At 48.8% G+C, this 24,074-nt stretch overlaps 1 protein-coding gene across 8 annotated transcripts in view; it reads left to right on the top strand.

Moving 5' to 3' along the window:
• The window catches only part of SYNE2 (spectrin repeat containing nuclear envelope protein 2), a 392,381-nt gene that overhangs the window by 38,260 nt on the left and 330,047 nt on the right, over positions 1-24,074 (top strand). For all 8 annotated transcript variants that reach the window (XM_051826403.3, XM_051826401.3, XM_051826405.3 and 5 more), the window contains one exon: positions 17,944-18,073. In XM_051826403.3, the coding sequence (XP_051682363.3) occupies positions 17,995-18,073 (79 nt within the window). In that variant the 5' untranslated portion in view covers positions 17,944-17,994. The remainder of the gene's footprint in view (positions 1-17,943; positions 18,074-24,074) is intronic.

Below are 24,074 nucleotides of genomic sequence, written 5' to 3'. Positions count from 1 at the left end.
CCACTGCACTCCCGGGCCACAGCAGAGAGCTGGCCTGGAAGAGGGGCAACCGGGACAGAATCCGGCACCCCGACCGGGACTAGAACCCGGTGTGCCGGCGCCGCAAGGCGGAGGATTAGCCTAGTGAGCCGCGGCGCCGGCCTGGATTTTTTTTTTTTAAATGTCACTCACAGACTCTAAGCTGCCCCCACTCCTGGTTGGAGTCCTGGCTCCTCTGCTTCTGACCCAGCTTCCTGCTAATGTGCAGCCCTGGGAGGCAGCAGATGAAGACGTCAGTCATTGAGTCCCTGGCATCCACATGGGAGATTCTGGTGGAGTTTCTGGCTCCTGGCTTGGCTGTTGCAGGCATTGGTGGGGTGAATCAGCAAATAGAAGAGCTCCCTCTCTCTCTCTCTCGCTGTGTGTGTGTCCCTGTCTCTCTCAAATAAAATGAAAATAAATAAATAAATTCCTAGCTTGTCTGGGTTCAGTTTTCCTGGCCAGCCTGGCCTTCCGCAGTCTACATTTGCTAGGGACCTGCCTGCTTCGGTGTGGGGGAATCTTGAGGGCAGGAAGATAGAAACTTCCTTTTCCTGTCATGCCTGTCAGCCCAGGCCTCGCTGAACACCCCAGCGGGTCAGTCACTGTTGTCTGAACAGCGCTGGCCTCTGCTCCCTAGTATGGAAAGCGTCTCTCCTGTGAATCCCCATTATCTGTCCCCTCATCCCCATTACCCTTGGCCACTGGTCTTTTTTTTTTTTTTTAAGATTTATTTATTTATTTGAAAGATTTACACAGAGAGAGAAGGAGAGGCAGAGAGAGAGAGAGAGAGAGAGAGAGAGAGGTCTTCCATCCTCTTGTTCACTCCCCAAACTCCTGCAGCAATGGCTGGAGTTGTGCTTCTTCCGGGTCTCCCACGCGGGTGCAGGGGCCCAAGGACTTGGGCCATCTTCCACTGCTTTCCCAGGCCACAGCTGAGAGCTGGATTGGAATTGGAGCAGCCGGGACTCAAACGGGTGCCCATATGGGATTCCGGCACTGCAGGTACCGGCTTTACCCACTGCGCCGCAGCGCCGACCTCTATAGTCATTTTCCTCTTCCCGGTGCACAAGGGGCAGATGTCTCTGCAAATGGAAATGTCCTTCATAAATGGGAAACGTGGTCTGTTTTTAGAGCTCTACTGCCTCAGTTACCCTTAGCTCAAAGTAATCTTTATGCCCACAAGGAATATTTTGGGGGTTGCATATTCTGGTCTCTAACATAATTATGAACATGGTAAAAGGCTGTAGCGGGACTTGGTTTAGAAAACCAAGCAGACTCTTATCTGAAACAAATTGATTTTGCTCATTTCCTCTGTAAAGGAACATAGTTAAAGAGAAAGAATGGGCCCTTTGGGGCTGGTGCTGTGGTGCAGCGGGTTAAAGCCTTGGCCTGAAGCGCCGGCATCCCATATGGACGCCGGTTCGAGTCCTGGCTGCTCCACTTCTGATCCAGCTCTCTGCTAATGTGCCTGGGAAAGCAGTGGAAGATGGTCCAAGTCTTTGGCGCCTACAGCCACATGGGAGACCTGGAAGAAGCTCCTGGCTCCTGGTTTTGAATCAGCTCAGCTCCGGCCATTGTGGCCATTTGGGGAGTAAACCAGCGGATGGAAGACTCCCCCACCCCCTTCATCTCTACCTCTCTCTGTAACTCTGTCTTTCAAGTAAATAAAATAAATCTTAAAAAAAAAAAAAAAAAAAAGAATGGGTCCGTGGCCCAGCAGCAGCTGGTGCCTCTGTTAATAAGAGTGCACGTGGCAGCATGGGCTGGGCCAGGCTGAAGGTAGGAGCACAAACCTCCATCTGGGTCTCCCATGTGGGTGGCAGGCCTCAAACACTTGGACTGCCTCCAAGGTGCACGGGAGCAGAAAGCTATACAAGGAAGCAGAGGCGTTGCTCCAGCCTAGGCCCCGCTGTTTAACTGTGCACCACCACTCCTGCCCTTGGCATTCTAAAGATCAAGCCAGCCGTGAGGAAATGCGGCACAGCTACAGGTATCTGTGCAGTATCTGTGTTATCAAACCCTCGGAGAAACCCCTGGTACAGTCACGGCGAGATTCTGTGTACATTTCCCTGAACACTTTGGTCATTCTCAGAATTCTGCCACTTGTCTGCGCATGTGTGCTGATGATAGCTCGGTAGGACTGGCTCAGCTTTGCGAATTGAACAGATTTCCTCAATCCGTCCCCCTTATGGTTTGGCTAAGATTTTGGGTATCCCCTAGAGGCCCGTGTGTAAACATGTTCTGTTAATGGTTAGGACGTGAAGGTGGAGACGCAGTCCAGTTAGGGATCTGCAGGTGGGGCCCTTTGGAAGTGAGTAGATGGGGTCGAGTTTCTGGCGCAGGTTCATGATTGACTGTGAGGGCTTTACAAGGGGAGCCCCATGGACGTGGGCCAGGGTGCTCCCTGCCTCTCTGCCTCCTGGCTCGCCAAGTGCCTGGTGTCCTGTGATACAAGAAGACCTGAGGTTCAAAATTCTTAGAATTACTTCTATTTTTATTTGTGTGTGTGAAAACATATATGCTTGATAAATGTACTTTCAGAGTTTGGGCTTGCTCTCGTACCTATAAGTTTAATCTTTAAATGTATTCGTTTTCCATCTGATTCACAAAGAACTGGAGATGACCCCAATAAATATGTGTAAGATCAGACACTAGCTCTTGACAGGAAGTCAAAACGGGGGGAGCATTTAGTCTAGCAGTGAAGCCCGCAGCTGGGACACCTGTAGCCCACACCAGAGGGCCTGGCTTTGAGACCTGGTGGCATTCCTGCTACTGTGTATCCTGGGAGGCAGGGCATCATGGTTCAAGTGGCTGGGTCCCTGCCACCTCTGTGGAAGTCCTGGGCTGAGTTCCTGCTCCTAGCTTTGGCCCCTGGCTGTTGCAGACTTTTGGAGAGTTACCAGTGGATAGGGCCTTTCTCCTGTCAGCTCCCTCTCTCTGCCTCTAAATCCAACAGAAATAAAAGAACAGTTTTGAATGTTTGGCACATCAACCCCCCCCCATTTCAAAAATAAAGGCAAAAACCAAGAAAATAAGACAAAAAAAGTAGAAGAAAACAAATGTAATGAGGATGCACACAGCTGCTTTAGTGAGACCTCAAACTTGGCTGTGTTTAATGGGCAGCCAAAATGAAAAGACTTATATGTTTCTTATTCCAGAAAGGAAAACAGCAACACAAAACAAAATCAGCGGTGAGCCTCGTGGGACAGCACAGTAAGCCGCTGCTTGCGATGCCTGCATCCCGTCTCAGAGTGCGTGGGGTCAGGTCCACCCCCACTTCTGTTCAGCTGCCTGCAGATGTGCCTGGGAGACAGCAGATCCTCGCCAGGTGCTTGGATCCCTTGCCAGGTGCTTGGAGCACTTTATGGAGTTCTTGGCTCGTGGCTTCAGCCTGGCCCAGCTCTGCTTGTGGTAGGCATCTGGGGAGTGGAGCAGCAGAGGGAAGATCTCTCTGTCGCTGTGCCTTTCACATCGATAGATCTTAGGAACAACAACCGCAATAATGGAAACCCATCCTATTTCTGTAGGATTTCTTAGTGCTAAACTGAAAAAGATAAATAGGAGAATGAAAAAGAGGAAGAGAGTTGTGGAGGCAGTTCTCAGCTACAGTGGGATACCACCTCACCCCGTTAGGGTGACTGTTACCGAAAAGATGGAGGCTAGGTATCGGCGACCATGTGGGTTTTTGGCAAATTAGAAGAGTTATGTAGAAAACGACACGGAGAGTCTTCAAAAACTAAAACTAGACTGACACACGATCCAGCAGTCCTGCCTGCGGCGTGCGCCCAGAGGACCTGACACCGGGTGTGGAGAGATGTCTTTTCTTCCATGCAGCGTCATTCACAGGAGAAGATACAGAGACAAGCTCCAGGGGCGGGGGAATGGATTTTAAAAAGTGTAAGTCTGTGGTGTCTGTGCACAGTGGAACGCTCAGGGAATCTTGTCGTTTGGACGTTTATCTGAAGTGAATAGAGAGACAGGCATCCCGTGGTGGTCTCGCTCGCATGTGCAGGCTGGAGAAGTCGAGCCACAGCAGTAGAGAATGGTGGGGAGCGGGGGGATGTGCTCACGGGTGTAATGACCCCGTTACCAGGAAGAGTTGGGTCTGCTGAGCTGTTGCCTCTGGCGCTGTAGTGAAGGTACTGAAGTGTGCATTTTAAAACAGCTGGGAGAGTGGTTTGGTTTTGGTTTTTGTTTTTGAAAGGTTGAGTTAGAGAGAGAGAGAGAGAGAGAGAGAAAGAGAGAGGTCTTCCATCTGCTGGTTCACTCCCAAATGGCCACAATGCTTGCAGCTGAGCCAATCCGAAGCCAGGAAGCCAGGATGCCAGTGGCTTTACTTGCTACGCACAAAAGGCTGGCTCCCCCTGCCCCCCACCCCCAAATCTTTTATTTGCTGGGGCTGGCACTGTGGTGTAGCAGGTAAAGCCTTCGCCTGCAGTGCCATCCCACATGGGTGTCGGTTCGAGTCCCAGCTGCTCCACTTTTTTTTTTTTTTTGACAGGCAGAGTGGACAGTGAGAAAGAGACAGAGAGAAAGGTCTTCCTTTGCCGTTGGTTCACCCTCCAGTGGCCGCCGCGGCCACGCTGGCCGGTGCACCACGCTGATCCGAAGCTGGGAGCCAGGTGCTTCTCCTGGTCTCCCATGGGGTGCAGGGCCCAAGCACTTGGGCCATCCTCCACTGCACTCCCTGGCCACAGCAGAGAGCTGGACAGGAAGAGGGGCAACTGGGACAGAATCCGGCACCCCAACCGGGACTAGAACCCAGTGTGCCGGCGCTGCAGGCGGAGAATTAGCCTACTGAGCTGCGGCGCCGGCCTGCTCCACTTCTGATCCAGCTCTCTGCTTTGGCCTGGGAAAGCAGTGGAAGATAATCCAAGGCCTTGGATCCAGGCACCCTCCTAGGAGACTCAGAAGAAACTCCTGGCTCCTGGCTTCGGATTGGCCCAGCTCATTGTGGCCATTTAGGGAGTGAAGCAGAGGAGGGAAGACCACTGTCTCTCTCTGCCTCTGCCTCTCTGTAATTCTGCCTTTGAAATAATAAATAAATAAATAAATCTTTTTAAAAAAAAATTTAAAAATTATTTTATTTGCAAGGAGAGATTGATTCAGAGGTCTCCCATCCAATTGGTTCACTTCCCAAACTTGCCCACAAAAGTCAGGAGCCAGAAACTCGATCCAGGTCTCCCACGTGAGTGTCAGGGAGCCGAATAGTTGAGCCACCACCTGCTGCCTCCCAGGTGTGGGTTAGCAGGAAGCTGGAATGGGGAATGCAGCTGGGACTCGAACCCAGGCTCCAGTGAGTGATGCGCGTGCCTCCGACGGCATCTTAACCACTAACCCTAACACCTGCTGTCTCCAACAGGTGGATTTTAAATGATGAGTGTTTGATGGACATGTTAGTCCACCTTATTTATTTGATCACCATGCAATGCATACATATACTGAAACATCACACTGGGCCCCATAAATATACACACCTGTTATTTGTCAACTTAAAATGGCGCTTCAGAAATAGTCTTGAGTGTAAAGAATTCTTCCTTCCGAATAATCCCTCCACGTGTGTGCCCCTCGTTGCTTCCCGCGGCTCCGCCTCCGTGGGGCGCACTTCCGTGGAAGCTTGGGTAAGCCATTACTCCTGTGTCAGGCTTTCCCCTGATTTGGAACCTGCAGGAACTGAGGCTACAGGTGACACACACTTAGAACGAGGGTGATGGGACAGGGACAAGCCGAGTCCGACAGAAGTGAGCGAGGAGGCCACCCAGTCGTTCAGCTGCTTCATAGGGTGGCGCATTAGCAAGTATGCAAATTAGGCTTCTTCTTAAAGCTCAGAACCGGCAGCTCGATGGCAAGGGAGTTGGCACTCGGAGATATTAAATAGCCTCATTTATGGGAAGCACGTGCGCTTCCGTTTTCCACTACCAACATTTCCTTCCTTAGCTACTCATTTCATAGTTTAATCATGCTACGTGCATTTTCTGGTCCTTACCAAAAATCTGTGAGTTAATTTAATTGTCCACTGTCTTATTCCGGAGAATGTTTTAAGTAGTTTATAGAGAAGCTGAAAACTCAGTAGAATAATAATAATAACAAGAAACAGATGAGGATGTTCAAGGGAAGGAAATTTGGCGTAGGTGGAGCAAGCCTGTGGTGAAACAACTTTTTTTTTTTTTTTTTTTTTGACAGGCAGAGTGGACAGTGAGAGAGAGAGACAGAGAGGAAGGTCTTCCTTTGCCGTTGGTTCACCCTCCAATGGCCGGCGCGGCCGGCGCGCTGCGGCCGGCGCACCGCGCTGATCCAATGGCAGGAGCCAGGAGCCAGGTGCTTCTCCTGGTCTCCCATGGGGAGCGGGGCCCAAGTCCTTGGGCCATCCTCCACTGCACTCCCTGGCCACAGCAGAGGGCTGGCCTGGAAGAGGGGCAACCGGGACAGAATCCGGCGCCCTGACCGGGACTAGAACCCGGTGTGCCAGTGCCGCTAGGCGGAGGATTAGCCTAGTGAGCCGCGGCGCCAGCCGGTGAAACAACTTATTTTCCATAATGATATTTATTGTCACTAGTGATGGGGACTGGCAGCCAGAAGAGAAAGGGACGCCTTGTTCATGGAGGCAGCATAGTGCCTGGGTTAAAAGAATAGGTGCTCGGGGCCGGCGCTGTGGGGTAGCAGGTAAAGCCACTGCCTGCAGTGCCTGCATCCCATATGGGTGCTGGTTCGAGTCCTGGCTGCTCCACTTCCGATCCAGCTCTCTGCTATGGCCTGGGAAAGCAGTAGAAGATGGCCCAAGTGCTTGGGCCCCTGCACCCATGTGGGAAGACCCGGAGGAAGCTCCTGGCTCCTGGCTTTGGATCGGCACAGCTTTGGCCTTTGCAGCCAACTGGGGAATGAATCGGCGGATGGAAGATCTCTCTCTGCCTCTCCTTCTCTCTGTGTGTAACTCTGAGTTTCAAATAAATCTTTTTTTTTTTTTTTTTAAAGAATAGGTGCTCAAGGCTGGAGTTGTTCTTGGTGCTGGGACCTGGGAGAATTTTCCACACCGTGTCCCCGTGAAGGGAGCGCGGTGTGGTCAGTGGGCTGTGTTCTCCAGCCTGCAGAGCACAGGGGTTGATCTCTGGGTTGTTTCCTGTGCCGTGTCACCCGGGCAGGCTTATGGGATCACGCTGGAACACACTTCATAGAAGCAGTTCCCTGAAGGCATCGAACAATGCTGCTCGAGTTCACGGCCCCTGACAACTGGCCGGGCTCCAAAGACAACATCCAGGAACGGGTGGGCTCTGAGGGCCTGGTGCACTGCTCCGTGCACGTGGTTTCTTGTAATCCCGTGTTTTGAAATGGGCAGCAGAGAACCTCGGGGACGATTCTTTGGCAGGAATCTGAAAGTCCTCCGCGCTGGCCCAGACAAAATCATTATTGTCGTTTCACAGGTGGAGGAGCCCGGCGCTGATGACTGCCCGGGGCCATGTGGTTGGCGGCAGAGCTGGGTCTGAAGCTGGATTCTTCTAAGTCTAGCTCTTTCCCCCATTCTATCTCACTCCGCTTGCATCTGAAGAATTCTACTGCAGTGGAGAACCGTGAATAGTGATGCATTCTAATTCAGTCCTGAAGTTTCCAAGTGCAATAACAGAATGTTGGTAACGCTCCTGCTACCCTTTCTCCTTAGAGGCCAGCTCAGTTCTGTAGCTGAAGTCCCACACCCTCCACTCCCTGGAGTTGCGTCTGGCACTAGCCAGCATGTCTCTGTTCTACTGTATATGAGGGACCTCAAAATTTTGGTGGAAAAATGGAATGCAAAGATGAGCTTGATTGGGGCACAAACATTTTTTGAAATCCATGTATAGTTTTTTCGTGGTCCACATTCTTCACAAGTATTTGAAAGACCCCTTTTATCTATCTGTTTATTTTTTAAAATTTTATTTATTTATTCGAAAGGCAGAGCCACAGAGAGGCAGAGAGAGAGAGAGAGAGAGAGAGAGAGAGAGAGATCTTCCATCTGCTGGTTCACTCCCCAAATGGCTGCAACGGCCAGAGCCGCCCTGATCCGAAGCCAGGAGCCAGGAGCTTCTTCCAGGTCTCCCACGTGGGTGCAGGGACCCAAGCACTTGGGCTATCCTCCACTACTTTCCCAGGCCATAGCAGAGAGCTGGATCGGAAGTGGAGCAGCCAGGACCCAAACCAGTGCCCATATGGGATGCCGGCACTGCAGGCAGTGGTCCTACCTGCTACACCACAGCATCGGCCCCTGAAAGACCCCTTTTATACTTGGCTTTTAGTTATGTTTGTTTAGCACCAAAATAAACATTTTAATTTCATTTTCTATGAACTTTTAAATAAATATTTATTTATTTATTTGAAAGTCAGAGTTACAGAGAGAGAGGGAGAGACAGAGAGAGAGAGAGATTGTCCATCTGCTGGTTCACTCTCCAAATGGCCACAGAAGCCAGGGCTGGGCCAGGCCAAAGCCAGGAGCCAGGAGCTTCTTCTGGGTCTCCCACATGGTTGGCAGGGGCCCAAACACTTGGGTCATCTGCTGCTGCTTCCCCAGGCACTTTATCAGGGAGTTGGATCAGAAGTGGAGCAGCTGGGACATGAACCAGTGCCCATAAGGGATGCTGACGTCACAGGCTGCAGCTTTACCTGTTGCACCACAATGCTGGCCCCTTCCATGAATTTTTTGAAATACCCTTATATGTATATGAATAAATCTACATAAAGTACATGAAAGGCCTCATGGTATATTTAATCTTCTGCAATTGTTCTCCTCCGTCATTATAGTTTTTAAATTTATTTGAGAGGAATAGAGAGCACGAGGTGGGGGGAACCCTATCTGCTGGTTCCCTCTCCAAATGCTCACAACATCTGGGGCCAAAGCTGGAAGCCAGGAGCTCAATCCGGGTTTCCCACACAGTTGGCAGGAACCTAATTTCCTGAGCCGCCCCTGCTGCCTCCGGGGTCTGCACTGGGAAGAGGCTGGGGTGAGGCGCCAGACCAGCAATTGAACCCGGTGCTCCAAAGTGTGATGAGAGCCTCTTAACTGGCGTGCTCCCCACTACTCAACGCCAGCCCCTCAGAATCCCGACATGCTCTCTGTCCATCCTTGCTGCTACTGGCTGTTCATTCATTTTAGCTGTAGAATGGTCATTCCCTCTGTAGATCCACCACAGTGCAGCCATTGTCTCACTGGTGGGTTCAATTATTCCCACTTTTTTCTTTTTTAAAGACTTATTTTATTTATTTTTATTTATTTGAAAGACAGAGTTACAGAGAGAGGCAGAGACAGAGAGAGAGGTCTTCCATCTGATGGTTCACTCCCCGGATGGCCACAACAGCCAGAGCTGTGCCAATCTGAAGCCAGGAGTCAGGAGCTTTTTCCAGGTCTTCTACATGGCTGCAGGGGCCCACGGACTTGGACCATCTTCTACTGCTTTCCCAGGCCATAGCAGAGAGCTGGATTGGAAGAGGAGCAGCTGGGACTCGAACCTGTGCCCATATGGGATGCTGGCGCTTCAGGCCAAGGCGTTAACCCGCTGTGCCACCGCGCCGGCCCCCACTTTTCTCTTTCGCCGACAGGTCTTCCGTGAATGTTCTTGATCACGCCTCCTGTGGACTGAGTGATTCTAGAACATCGGCTTGGTATATCGGAGTCGCTGCTCCTCCTGGGTTCGGGCAGGTGTGAGGGTGTGTTTGCTGAGTGCGCCAGGGCAAACCGTGGACCGCGGTGCTGTGGGACCCAGGCCTCCCTGCTGGGCTTGTTCATGTTCGTTCTCGAGTGCCCTACCCCTCCTTATACCCTGAGCCCCAGACGTGCCCTCACGTCTTATTTGCCTGGGAAAAACGAGCTTGTCTGATGGGAATTCGCTTGGTTCTTTGGTCTTTCAGAGCCGCTCAGTTTCTAGGCAGCAGAACGGTGGACGTGTTTTGCAAACCACAAATGCTTTACGGAATGAGGGGAGGAACACTTTTTTTTTTTTTTTTTAAGATTTTATTTATTTATTTGATACGCAGAGTTACAGAGAAAGAAAGAGAGAGAGAGAGCGAGCCAGAATCTTCCATCTGCTGGTTCACTCCCCAAATGGTCGTAATAGCCGGAGCTGGGCTGATCTGAAGCCAGGAGCCAGGAGCTTCCTCCGGGTCTCCCACATGGGTGCAGGGACCCAAGGATCTGGGCCATCTTCCACTGCTTTCCCAGGCCACAGCAGAGAGCTGGATCGGAAGGGGAGCAGCCGGGACTTGAACTGGCACCCATATGGGATGCTGGAGCAGTAGGTGGATGCTTAAGCTACTATGCCACGGCACTGGCGCCTTGTGGCTAGGACTTAACAGTTTTTAAAAAGACTTATTTATTTGAAAGTCAGAGTGACAGAGAGAGGGAGAGACAGTGAGACAGAGATCCTCCATCCACTGATTCAGTCCCAATAGCCAGGGCCAGGCCAAAGTCAGGGGCCAGGAGCTTTGTCTGGGGCTCCAATGTGGGTGGCAGGGCCCCGAGTCCTTAGGCCATCCTCTGCTGCCTCCCAGACTGTACACCAGCAGGAAGCTAGGTCAAAAGCAGAGGAGCCAGGACTTGGGCCAGGGCCCTGATATGGGGTGTGGGTGTCCCAAGCCGTCTCTTAACCTGCTGCACCCCAATGCTCATCCATTTATTTTTCCTGGTGGTCAAGAGATGGGAGAATCCCTATAACTCCATTTCACAGCTTATAATAAATACCATTCTATACTGTTGGACATATCCTATAGTAAGTGCTCAACACATCCCAGTTGTTTTTGTGGTTTTTAGTTTCATGGGTTTTCAGTGAATTCCAACAAGCAGTGTATAAGAAAAGTATAATTTCCATTCTGCAGCGTTGGATACTGCAATTCAGAGCCCTCAGTTTGAGATCGGAAGAGGGCTCTTCTAGGGTTCTGGCTGCGTTGTCTCAGGGGGCTCGGACCCTGGTTAAGTGGATGCTTTAGGGGCACTGTTGGTGTTGGGGGGGTGACCCTGCGGCATGGTGGGATTGTAAGTTCAGCGGAATCATAACCTGAGAATCGCTGCGTGTTTGTGTTCCCATTGTGGTGAGTAGGTAGGACTGGTTGTACTGGTGGTTCATGGTGGCTGTGAGAACAGTGGGTCTTTTTTTTTAAGATTTATTTTTATTTATTTGAAAGGTAGAGTTACAGAGAGAGGTAGAGGCAGAGAGAGAGGTCTTCCATCCGCTGGTTCACTCCCCAGATGGCCACAATGGCCAGAGCTGCGCCGATCTGAAGCCAGGAGCCAGGAGCTTCTTCCGGGTCTCCCACATGGGTGCAGGGGCCCAAGGACTTGGTCCATCTTCCTTTGCTTTCCCAGCAGAGCAGCTGGGACTGGAACTGGTGCCCATATGGGATGCTGGCACTGCAGGCAGTGGCTTTACCCACTATGCCACAGTGCTGGCCCAAGGTCAAATTTGACCTACAGGAAAGAGTTACAGAATGATGGGAAGTTAATGGGAAAAAGACTAAGCAACTTACTGTACATGTACCATAAACTTTCTGCTAAGCACTTGTAATAGTTCTGTGACCCAAGTGACAGAGAGGAAACTCTTCCAAATTCCTAGGTGGCCCCTAAATAACACAGAGCAGGTGAAAAATAGGAAAAAGTACAAGGAGGTGCCTCAGGGCAAATGCTGGCATTTAAGTACTCTGTTAAGAAATCCCTGAGGGGTTGGTGCTGTGGCATAATGGTTTAAGTCCACCTACTGCGCAGACATCCCATATAGGTGCCAGTTTGTGTCTTGGCTGCTCCACTTCCGATCCAGCTCTCTGCTATGGCCTGGGAAAGCAGTGGAAGATGGCCCAAGTGCTTGGGACCCTGCACCCACGTGGGAAACCTGGAAGAAGCTTCTGCCTCCTGGCTTTGGATTGTGTCAGCTGTGGCCGTTGCAGCTGTTTGGGGAGTGAACCATCAAATGGAAGACCTCTCTCTCTGTCTGTCTCCCCCTCTCTCTGGCTGCAACTCTGCCTTTCAAATAAATAAATAAAGCTTTAAAAAAATCTGTGAATGTACTTATATCACTTCTCACTATGGTGCCTCTTCTGATTAACTTTTTTTATTGATATACTTGAAAGGCAGAGTTTCAGAGAGAGACAGAATCATCTTCCACTGCTTTCCCAGGCCATTAGCAGGGAGCTGGATTGGAAGTGGAGAAGCCAGGACTCGAACCAGCACCCATGTAGGATGCCAGCATTGCAGGCGGTGGCCTGATCTGCTACCCCACAACACTGGTCCCCTGATCAGCCTTGAAAGAGAGGATAAGGCAGGTGCTTGGTGCAGAGGTTAACATGCCTCTTGGGGTAACCCTATCCTACACTGGAGATTTTGGCTCTGCCCCCATGCCAGCTTCCTACTGGAATTCCACCCCCAGGGAGGCAGCAAGTGATGGATCAAGTGGATGGGTTCCTGCCTTCCACATGGGAGACCTGGGTGGAGTTCCTGGCTCCTGGATTTAGCCTGGTCCAGCCCCAGCCATTAGGGGTGTTTGGGAGTGAGTGAGCCTGTAATAGGAGATTTCCCTCTTTCTCGCTCTGCATCTCAAATAAATAAAAAAAATTACAAGGTTGGACGCATATCTCACTGCTGACAAAGTGCTTTCTCTGTAATTCTTAGACTGACAGCGCTCATTGGCCAAGTGTCTAATGAAGAGAAAATGAAAGACCCACTGAGCTGTCGGGAGAAAAGACCGTAGGGTGCATTTTCTAGAAATCTGTGACAAACTCAGAACTTTCTCCCGTCAGGTGACTGTTTTTCTGCTCATTATGGAGATAGGAATGTGGTTTCTCTGGCATATGAAGGACTGCTCCTGAATTTATAACACCCTGTTCCTCATTTCATTAAGATTTCATTAAATTACAAGTAAAAAAAGAACTCCTCATTTCATTAAATTAAAGGTAAAAAAAACCCCCTTTGGTTTCAGCAGAAATATGCATCCATCGTCTGAACATTTACAAACACGGATTAGTAAGAAAGAATTAGGAATCACTCACCATCCCGTTTGTCCGAGATCATCTCTGTTCAAATGTCACTTCTCAGCCGAAAACATTCTAATCATAATAATCTAAAGTAAATGCCAAGATTTCCGTAGAAAAAGGAAACTCACTAAACGTTCTGAGGTTTCAGAGATACAACAGGCATAGTGAGAGATATTGTGCAAGCAAACCAAAGTCGTTTCAAAATAACACGTGTCAGCGACATGTGTGTGCAGACAGGTGCACGGATTTTTACGGGCACACCACAGGTGCCGTTTGCTTTTGGATGCCACGATGTTCACTCTGCCCAACTTTCGGTTATGTTCCTGAACATGGCTCATTGTTCACTTAAATTTATCTTCGTCTGCTATTTGAAAAGGAAAGAGAGAGAGAGAGAGAATGAGAATGAATCTCCTATTTGCCGGTTCACTCCCCGAATGCCCCCAACAGCCAGGGTTGGGTCAAGCCAGGAGCCTGGAACTCGTCTGGGTCTCCCATGCGGGTGGCAGGGATTGAAGTACCTGATCCACCACCGGCCGCCTCCCAGGATGTGCATTAGCAGGAAGCTGGACTTGGAAACAGAGCTGGGACTCAGCCCCAGGCCCTCCTGTATCCCAATTGGTGGTTTACCTGCCGCACCAAACCCTTCCTCCACCATCATTCCTTTAAAGGAATATTCTCATTCGTTTTAATCGCAGATCCTAGATTCGTTATGCACTTGTGATAACTTTTATAATTAGAGGGAAAATAAAGCTTGCTGTGCTTTTCCATGAGGGAGCAGCCCTCACTCCGCCCAGGGGAGCCCGAACACAGCGCTGGCGGCCAAGCCTTGGAGATCACTGCTGACACAGGCGCCTGCGACTCTTGCGACCACTTGGCAAAGCCTTCACCCCTTTCTTTGTGTCTTGCGTTTCCACAGTCTGTTTAGCGTCTCAATTTCATTCTTGAGAAATCTTGCAACGAGTTGGTCTTCTCTACCCTGTTCCCGCCTTTCCTGGCCCTGCGTGACAACCATTCCCCCCCAGGTCGCGTGACCTCTTGTAGCAGGTTGTGATCAAGTAGGGTTAAGACAGTATTCAGGGCCAATAATTTAACTCCTCCAATGAATTCAATTTTCAAAGTGGGGTTTGCCTTTTTTTTTTTTTAAGATTTATTTATTTATTTGAAGGGCAGAGTTACAGAAGCAGAGAGAGAGAGAGAGAGAGAGAGAGAGGTCTTCCTTCCACTGGTTCACTCCACAATTGGCTGCAGTGGCCAGAGCTGCGCTGATCTGAAGCCAGAAGCCGGGAGCTTCCTCCAGGTCTCCCACATGGCTGCAGGGGCCCAAGGACTTGGGCCATTTTCTACTGCTTTCCCAGGCCATGGCAGAGAGCTAGATCGGAAGTGGAGCAGCTGGGACTCAAACCGGTGCCCATATAGGATACCGTACTGCAGGCGGCGTCTTCATCAACTACGCTATAGCACCAGCCCCTAGACACTTCTAAAAATCACATAATCACCTCTCAAAGGCTGCACCTCCTAACACTGACATTGAAGATCAAGATTCTACCTTGTGATTTTTTTAATTAATTAATTTATTTGAGAGGCAGAATTAAAGAGAGAAGGAGAAAGGCAGAGTTAGAGACAGAAGGACAAAGAGAGATCCTGTATCCATTGGTTCACTCTCCAAATGGCTGCAATGGCCCGGGCTGGCCCAGGCCGAAGCCAGGAACCAGGAACTTCTTCCAGGTTTTCCATGTGGGTGTAGGAACGCAAGCACTTGGACCATCTTCCACTGCTTTTCCAGGCCATCAGCAGGAAGCTGGATTAGAAGTGAAGCAGCCAGGACATGCACCTGCATCCCAGGTGGTGGCTTAATCCACTGTACCCAACACTGGCCCCAAGTGTGCGGGCATTGAGGGGCATCAGGATTCAGTCCACTTCAATGGCTGACATCACACCCATCGTCAGGATTCAGTCCACTTCAATGCTGACATCACACCCATCTTCAGGATTCAGTCCACTTCAATGCTGACATCACACCCATCGTCAGGATTCAGTCCACTTCAATGCTGACATCACACCCATCGTCAGGATTCAGTCCACTTCAATGCTGACATCACACCCATCGTCAGGATTCAGTCCACTTCAATGCTGACATCACACCCATCGTCAGGATTCAGTCCACTTCAATGGCTGACATCACACCCATCGTCAGGATTCAGTCCACTTCAATGGCTGACATCACACCCATCGTCAGGATTCAGTCCACTTCAATGCTGACATCACACCCATCGTCAGGATTCAGTCCACTTCAATGCTGACATCACACCCATCGTCAGGATTCAGTCCACTTCAATGCTGACATCACACCCATCTTCAGCTTCAAGCGCTGCCTTCCCCGCCTCCAGCACCCTCCACACACCTGTCTTAGAGGATTCGGTTTAAACACCGCGTTCAGTTGTCGTTCTCCGATTGGATTCCTTGAGAGCGGGGTCTGGCCTATACAGATGCTTCTTGATAGACAGTGAGAGTGACCCTTGGCAAATCAGCTCGCTCTAGGAGTTGCCATTGCATGTTGATCCAGAGCGTGGACTCTGAAGCGGAAACCACTTGGGTGTGAATCTTCCCTTCTGCATTGGTTGGCTGTGTGTCCTTAGCCAGCTGTGAGTTATGTCTGTGCCTGGCAGCTCTGTGTTTCAAATTCCAGGATCATTACGGTTCCAAACAAAGACTGAATGGGGCAGAGTCCTCAGTAAGTGCTCTGTGTGCTTCGTTGCTACTACTGTGATTCTTTTATTTTTAATAGCGCTGACATGGAATGGGGGGTGGCCCTAGGGAATTCATTCTGGACTTCAGGTTTCCTCTGGTCAAATCGAAGAAGGGTTTTGTGTCCACTTTGGGTTCCGGAGTCCTAGGGGCAGTGCAGATCCTTGGTTTATCACAAGCTGGAGGCGTCTTTGTCTTTATCAGGCACCAGGCTACATCATCTCTTGGGAACTAATCAACAGCTTTTCCTTTCGCTCAGACCACATGAGCTCAATGCGGAAACACCCTTATCTCGGCTGGTTCTGATCCATCTTAATTCATCCGATAAGCAAGTCGATTAGTAATTAATCAAGGTTATTTAGTAGGTAACATTTTTAACAACTGTGCCCCATGGGAGTGATGATATAAGGGGTTTGGATGAAAGCAAGGGAGACATGATGAAAAGATTGTTATCTTTTACATTTTTAAACATGGTCTATTTAATATTTAATGCAATCGTATTTAGCTGTTGGCTTCAGATTTATTTACCTTTCAGTGTTTCCTCCCAACATTTTATTATGAAAAATGTCTAATACACAGCAAAACTAAAGGATTTTACAGTGACAGTTGTATGTGCAACACAGATTCTAACATTAGTGTTTTGCAATAATTGCTTGATCACAAAGCTGTCCGTATATCCATCCTCCATCCATCCCCTAATGCATTTTTATTTGCATGTGCTTGGTGAGGCTTATTTTGTTACTCGATCATCTGCATGGGGAGAATCAGTGTTGTGTTCTTATTCCCTGCACGTAGGCAGGTACTTCAAAAAGTTCATTGAACAAAGAGATTAAAATGTGTTTTGGTGCAAAAATTATTAAATCCATGCACCATGTTTTTTTTTTTTTTAAGATGTATTTATTTGAAGGCAGATTTACAGAGAGGCAGAGGCAGAGAGAGAGAGAGAGAGATATCTCCCATCCGCTGGTTCACCCCCCAGATGGCCGCAACGGCTGGAGCTGAGCCTATTTGAAGCCAGGAGCCAGGAGCTTCTTCCGGGTCTTCCGTGTGGGTGCTGGGCCCAAGCACTTGGGTCATTAGTAGGGAGCTGGATCGGAATTGGAACTCGAACTCCTGAGATGTTGGTGTTGCAGACTGGGGCTTTAACCCATTGCACCACAGCTCCAGCCCCTTTCTTTGTTTCTTTCCTTTCTTTTTTTAAAAGATCTATTTATCCATTTGAAAGGCAGAGTCAGAGAGAGAGAGGAGAGACAGAAAGATTTTCCATTCTCTGGTTTACTCCCCAAAGCCGAAACAGCCAGAGCTGGGCCAGTCTGAAGTCATGAACCAAGAGCTTCCCTTGGGCGGGTGCAGGGACCAAGGCCTGGGGCCATCTTCTGCTTTCCCAGGTGCACCAGCTGGGAGCTGGGTCGGAAGTGGGGCAGCCAGGACTTGTACCCGTGCCCATGTGGGATGCAGCACTGCAGGCAGCGCCTTACCCAGTACACAACAGCGCCAGCCTCTCCCTGAATTTATTGAAGTACCTTTGCATATACATGAAGTAATGCTTTTAAAGAATTTGGGGGTAAGGATTGCTTTTACTGGAATGATTCTTTGAGAGTGCAGATAAAGTTATGGGAAGAAATGTGTAGGTGAGAACATAGCGGTCGGGCAAATAATCAACTTCGTAGATAGTTTGTCAGTGTTCTTTTTGCTATAGTAGGTTTTCTGTTTGCTTGTTTCTCTTTGCCAGCTAGGCAGGCTCAGCTCTTATTGTTTCCAGTAAATGGCAAATTGGCAACATTTATGGAGCAGAAGAGGAACTAAGTTAAGAAAAATAGTTTCAAAGAAAACTTTTGCAGGTTGAAGGTTCCACAAGCACACACACTCAGATGCCCAGGGTATCAGCTGGTGTCAGCCTGGCCTCCCGGGAGGAGTCACTGCGTGGAATCGCTCGGCTTTCCCTCTTAGCACCAGCGGCGTCCCCAGGGCTGGTTCTTTTGGACCTGCTCCAGCAACTGCAAAGAGCACGAATAGGTCACAGGGCAAGTTCTTGATTATGATTCAAAAAGAAGGCGTAGTTCCTTTGTTCTTTGTGAACTCAGGAAACACTGTGTGGAAGGCGGACTGCTGTGGGAGAGCAGTTTTTAGGTGGCCGCTCTTCTGGCCACCACGCAGGCCTGCGAGGTCCTGATGAGGTTTTCTCTCTTTCACTTTCAGTTCGCTTCTCTAACTGAGATGGACAGGATATAACCTCCGCTGGGTCGAAGCATGGCGTCCAGCACTGTGGCTCCCGCCGAAGACCAGCAGGTGGCCGTGGGCATCGATGATCTCCATATTTCACTCCAAGGTAACTCAGGCGAGCTGGGGGAACCCCCCTGGAAACGCTGGAAGTCTGGCTCTCCTCCTCTCGTGAATCGTGTTGGTCTGTTTCACTTCTGAGAAATTTTGAAAATGTATCTGTATTTTTTCCAATAGTAGGAACCATTCCGCTCCCTTAAACGTCTTTCTTGCTATGTCAGCTCTCTAGGAAAGCCACGAACACCTGGAAGGAATTCGGTGTCTTTGCTTTCTTACCCTAAGAGTGCTGGTACATCTGAGGGTACTTCAGAGAGTTCGTGGAAAAGTAGAATTAAAAGATAAGCTTATTTTGGTGCAACAAAACTTGAAATCTGTGCATATGAGGGGGGTCCTTGAAAAGTTCATAGAAATATGTATGTATTTGAAGACTGGGAATTTCAAATTTTTAAAGTAAACTTCTTTTTTCATTTTGTTTTTCTATAAACTTTTAGAAATGTCCGTGTCTTTTCTTGGTGGTGAGAATTAAATAGTTAACCATGATCTACTTTGTGAGGTTTGCACTTCTTTTGGATGTTTTCTACAGTGTCTTTTTTTTTTAAAGATTTATTTATTTATTTGAAAGTCAGAGTTACAGAGAGAGAAGGCAAGGCAGAGAGAGAGAGAGAGAGAGAGAGAGAGAGGTCTTCTATCCACTGGTTCACTCCCCAGTTGGCTGCAACGGCCAGAGCGGTGCCGATCCGAAGCCAGGAGCCAGGTGCTTCCTCTGGGTTTCCCATGCGGGTGCAGGGGCCCAAGGACTTGGGCCATCCTCTACTGCCCTCCCAGATCATAGCAGAGAGCTGGATCGGAAGTGGAGCAGCCAGGACTCGAACCGGCGCCCATAAGGGATGCCAGCACTGCAAGCAGCATCTTTACCTGCCATGCCACAGTGCCGGTCCCCCACAGCATCTCTTTAATGCACATCCTTGCTTTGCCATAACAGAAGGGAATGCTGGTAATAGGGTACCTGCATGGCATTTGAATCATGGAATCATGCGTGCACAGATATAAATACAGTCTGACTTTTTCCAGGGCCTCTCACGGAGTTTGGCATTTTTGTGCTTTTTTTTTTTTTTAAGATTTATTTATTTATTTGGAACGAGGAGTTACAGAGAGGCAGAGGCAGAGGCAGAAAGAGAGAGAGAGAGAGAGAGAGAGAGAGAGAGAGAGAAAGGTCTTGCATCCATTGGTTCACTCCTCAAATGGCCGTAACAGCCAGAGCTGGGCTGATCCGATGCTAGGAGCCTGGATCTTCTTTCTAGTCTCCCACATGAGTGCAGAGGCCCAAGGACTTGGGTCAACTTCTACTACTTTCCTAGGCCATAGCAGAGAGCTGGATCGGAAGTGGAGCAGCCAAGACTAGAACTGGCGCCCATATGGGATGCCGGCACTGCAGGCAGCGGCTTTACATGCTATGCCACAGCACCAGCCCCTATGCTGTCTTATAAAGATCTGTCAGCCACTAGCCGTTCCACTTTTGTTGATGAAGCAAATCTTGGATTGTGTAAGGTTAACAGCTATAAAAGAGATAGGCTATGACCAGCTATTTTAAAGGAAATTTTAAGACTATGGATAGTATTCTGAACACTTCTAGAATGTTCCTTAAAAGTCATAGATTCATTTGAGGGATTTATGATAAAGATTTAAAAATTACTGTCTTTCTGATATTTTTCTCTTTGATTACAAATTCATTTTGAATGATTAACTTCTTGACTTCCATCATGAGATGGAAAAGCAACAGGTTTTGGAATAAAATATAAGTTCCAGACTTATAAAAGGAAACATTGGATTTGTATAGAGTAAGAAATACTTAAATTATTGAGAGGTAGCCTTGAGTTACTAATTTTACAAATTTTCAGTGAGTAGATTTTTAATAGTGTCATAATATTCATGAGTAGTTAGAATTAAGTTTTCACTTTACTGAAAAAAAAAAGTGTTCTTATTTTCCTGTGAAGTTGCATTTAAAGTTTTGGCTGCAATAAGTAGTCAGGTAAGTCTAATTTCTAATGCTGGCTCTGTCACTTAGTAGCTGTTTGAACTTGGACTAGAGACTTTCTCTTGAGTCCCAGTTTCCTCATATGTGGGTACTTCAGAAAGGTCTTGGCAAGATGGAATTAAAAAATATTCTTGTTTTAGTGCAAAAAAATCATTGAAATCCATACATAATTTTTTATTTTTTTTACAGATTAATTTATTTATTTGAAATTCAGGGTTACATAAGAGAAAGAAGGAGAGGCAGAGAGAGAGAGAGAGAGAGAGGTCTTCCATGCACTGGTTCACTCCCCAATTGGCCACAATAACCGGAGCTGTGCCGATCCGAAGCCAGGAACCAGGAGCTTCTTCCTGGTCTCCCATGCGGGTTCAGGGGCCCAAGGACTTGGGTCATCCTCCACTGCCTTCCCGGGCCGCAGCAGAGAGCTGGACTGGAAGTGGAGCAGCTGGGACTTGAACCGGTGCCCATATGGGATGCCGACACTGCAGGTGGCGGCTTTACCCACTATGCAACAGTGCATAATTTTTTCATAATACACCTTTTCCTTGAACTGCTTGCAGATTCCTTGTATGCAGGATTTCAAGATTTTTTGGTACCCAAATGAACCTATCTTTTAATTCCATTTTCTGCAGACTTTTGGAAGTGTGGATGACAATGCCCGCGGTACAGCTGTGTTGCAGGTGTGCAGTGCAGCCTGCTAAGGGCTTGGCACGGTGTAGGGGCTCAGTAAAGGCGCTGTCATTTTTGCTTATGTATTTACAGTCAAAATCTTCGTCTTCCAGGCTTTCTTCTTTTGCAGGGCACCTAGCTAGAGCAGAAACCTCCCGGGAAAGCTGTAAAGCAGAATTCCTGTTTCACTGTCCTGGTTCTGGCATCTCTCTCCAGTGGCTTCCATCACACTAGGGTGTAGACTCACAGCCCTTCCTCATCTGCGGCTTGTTTTCTCTCTGCCTGGATCTCCCGTCCCACCCCCGCAAACACCTGCTGCGGCCACCCCGCATTTCCTTGTAGGGCCACACTCCTCGTTGTGTATGTGCTGCTGTTTAGATTGTTCCCCGTGGGGTCCTCTGGTCCGTCCTCCAACCCTGGAAGAATCCAACTCCTCGGTCCTTCATCTGTCCCAAGGTCAACCAGACAGCCTTGTCCTTGAGCTCTTGGCCTCTCCCAGGCCAGGAGGTGACTCCCTCCTCTGTTCTGCTCTATCTACTTGGGCACTCAGGGTATACTTACTATCCTTTTTTTAAAGATTTATTTATTAATTGGAAAGTCAGAGTTACACAGAGAGAGGAGAGGCAGAGACAGTGAGAGTGAGAGGTTCTCCATCAGCTGGTTCACTCTCCAATTGGCTGCAATGGCCGGAGCTGTGCCGATCCAAAGCCAGGAGCCAGGAACTTCTTCCAGGTCTCCCACGTGGGTGCAGGGGCCCAAGGACTTGGGCCATCTTCTACTGCTTTCCCAGGCAGTAGCAGAGAGCTGGATCGGAAGTGGAGCAGCCAGGACCTGAACCAGTGCCCATGTGGGATGCCGGCACTGCAAGCAGCGGCTTTTCCCGCTACACCACAGCACCGGCCCAAGTTTTGACTTGCAATATTGGTGTTTTTTTACCCCCTACCGTGTTGTACCCCCTCTGACATAACTCGAAGGACAATCTGAGAGAGGCAACTTCTTCTAGCAAACATGTAATCTTAGCTTTATCCTGTCAACGGTAGCAAACTTTTCCATCCAGAGGGTGGATGAGCAACTTCAAGTCACATTAGTGCTCTCTGGTTGACAATGCAGTTGCAATTAATTTGCACTTCACTGAGAAATGAGTGGCTTCTCCTAGCACGCTTCGGATTGTACTCCGTTATATAACCTGCGGTACTGTAGGAGACTAGCCCGGGCTGTTTCGCAATGTAACGTGTTGTACGTGCACCCACCAGTCAGGAGGATGTATCCAGGGGCTGGGAGTGCTGCGCGCATTGCCCTGATGGGACAGGTGGGCAGCCAGTCCTGTGATGTCTTCAAGTGGCTGCCGTGGAAGGGTTGTTCCCCCTTAACTGGGTACACCTGAGAGAGGAACCACATGGAGAGTTTCCATGCCTAGGGACTGGAAGCTGAAGTGTGACAAGAATTGATTTCCCAGGGTCAACTGCTGTGTTGTTGGCAGTGGGTTTGTTATGGCTCTCGTAGCTCGTGTTGTTTCAGTGGGCAGACAGACAGAGGGAAGGAAGGGTGGGAAGGAGAGGGGGAGGAGGAAGGAAGTTGTATATATTTCTAATGGTAACTTCGAACTCATGGCAGGATTATGAGCTATTTGGGCAAAAAAGAATTGATAGATGTTATTTCCATCATGTACTACTTAAGCAAAGGTGTTAGCTGGAGAAACATTTGGCTTTGTTTGCTATGCAGGCAGAGGTGCCTGTCATAGAACTCACACGTGCTTGACGGTCCTTGGGGTCTTATGAGAAGAGAGACTTTATGTAAAGGTTTTTTTTTTTTTTTTTATCCCGTTCCGCTTCAGAACCTTCTATGAAAGAGGCAGACACAGACAGTGGCATGGCCTAATTGACCTCCCAAGCCTACTTTATTCCAACACAAACTTCATCTAAGGCGAGGCCGTTGTGGCCACACCCTGAGAGTATTAAGCTGTCTGATTCACCGCTGATAGGCTGTGCAAACCGGAGCCTGAACTCTAGGCTGCGCTTTGCTGAAATCCCTACGAGGACGGTAAGCAAGTGAGTTCTCGCTCTTTGCTCGTCTTCTGTGGGATCCTGGAGAAAAGACCCCTATGAAGGGAGTTTCAGGCTACTTTTGGTAGGGGCCTGTTTATGTTCTTTGCCTCTAATGGGGAGAAGAGCATTGGAGTTGCTAAGGGTTAGGAAGAGAAAGGAATGGTCTTTATGAATTTGCATGGATTCATGTGTGTTTTGAATTACTCTGAATGGCCCACATTTTTAATAAATTTGAGACATATGCATTCAAGACACTAAAATCATTAAATAAATAGCTGTCTTTAAAAACTATTTGTTTTAGCCATATTTTCATTATCGAATCCCTCTAACTCTCTCCATTGGGATTTCTCCCTTGGCACAGTAATGAGTTCTTCCTTCTATTTTATTTTAAGAAAATACTAACTGCCTATTTTGTTTGAAAGAACATCTCCACTGATCCTTCAGGTGGGAAAGGGATGTCCAGGGAGTAATTTGTGAGGCATCAGGCGAATGTGATGATGGAAACCGTTGGGGTGAAGTCGGGTAAGTATCACAGAAGTTCCAAGTTGGAGAGAATCTTTGCTATTCAGTGCTCTTTGAGAGCAAGGTAGAAATCCCTTGAGAAGTGTTTCTGGTTAAATCCTTCAAGGAGTTGACCTGAGGCACACAGAGTTAGAGCTTGTGCTGTTAGGCAGGGCACGGCTCCTGGGTCTTGGGAGTTGGGAGTGACATGAGCTTGGGTTGGAGTTGTGTCTAAGGGCTTTACTGTGGCTTTGAAGTATAGGTAGACTGGAAAAGGGAAAGAAAATAGAGTTGGAGAAACCAGTTAGGAAGCGCTGGCAAACATTAGGTGGTGGGTGATGTTTGCCTGAGATGGGATGACAGTGGAGAGATTGAAAGTATGGGAGAAGGGGCCGGCGCTGTGGCTTAGCGGGTAAAGCCACCGCCTGCAGTGCCTGCATCCCATATGGACACCGGTTCGAGTCTGCTCTACTTCTGATCCAGCTCTCTGCTGGGAAAGCAGTGGAAGATGGCTAAGTGCTTGGGCTCCTGCACCCACCTGGGAGACCCGGAAGAGACTCCTGGTCTTACCTTCAGATCAGCGCAGCTCCGGCCGTTGCGGCCAACTGGGGAGTGAACCAATGGAAGGAAGACCTCTCTCTCTCTCTCTCTCTCTCTCTCTCTCTCTCTCTCTCCTCTCTCTGTGTAACTCTGACTTTCAAATAAGTAAATAAATCTTTAAAAAAAGAAAGTATGGGGAACCATGAAGACTCAATAGGACTTTGCAGCGATTGGCTATGGATAATAAGGTAGATTTCCTCCAA

The sequence above is a fragment of the Oryctolagus cuniculus genome, chromosome 20 (assembly GCF_051225735.1).
Source record: "Oryctolagus cuniculus isolate XC-2025 breed Fujian yellow rabbit chromosome 20, ASM5122573v1, whole genome shotgun sequence".
Taxonomy (NCBI): Eukaryota; Metazoa; Chordata; class Mammalia; order Lagomorpha; family Leporidae; genus Oryctolagus; species Oryctolagus cuniculus.
The sequence above is the reverse complement of the archived record's forward strand: the minus strand, read 5'-3'. Positions and strand labels throughout refer to the sequence as shown.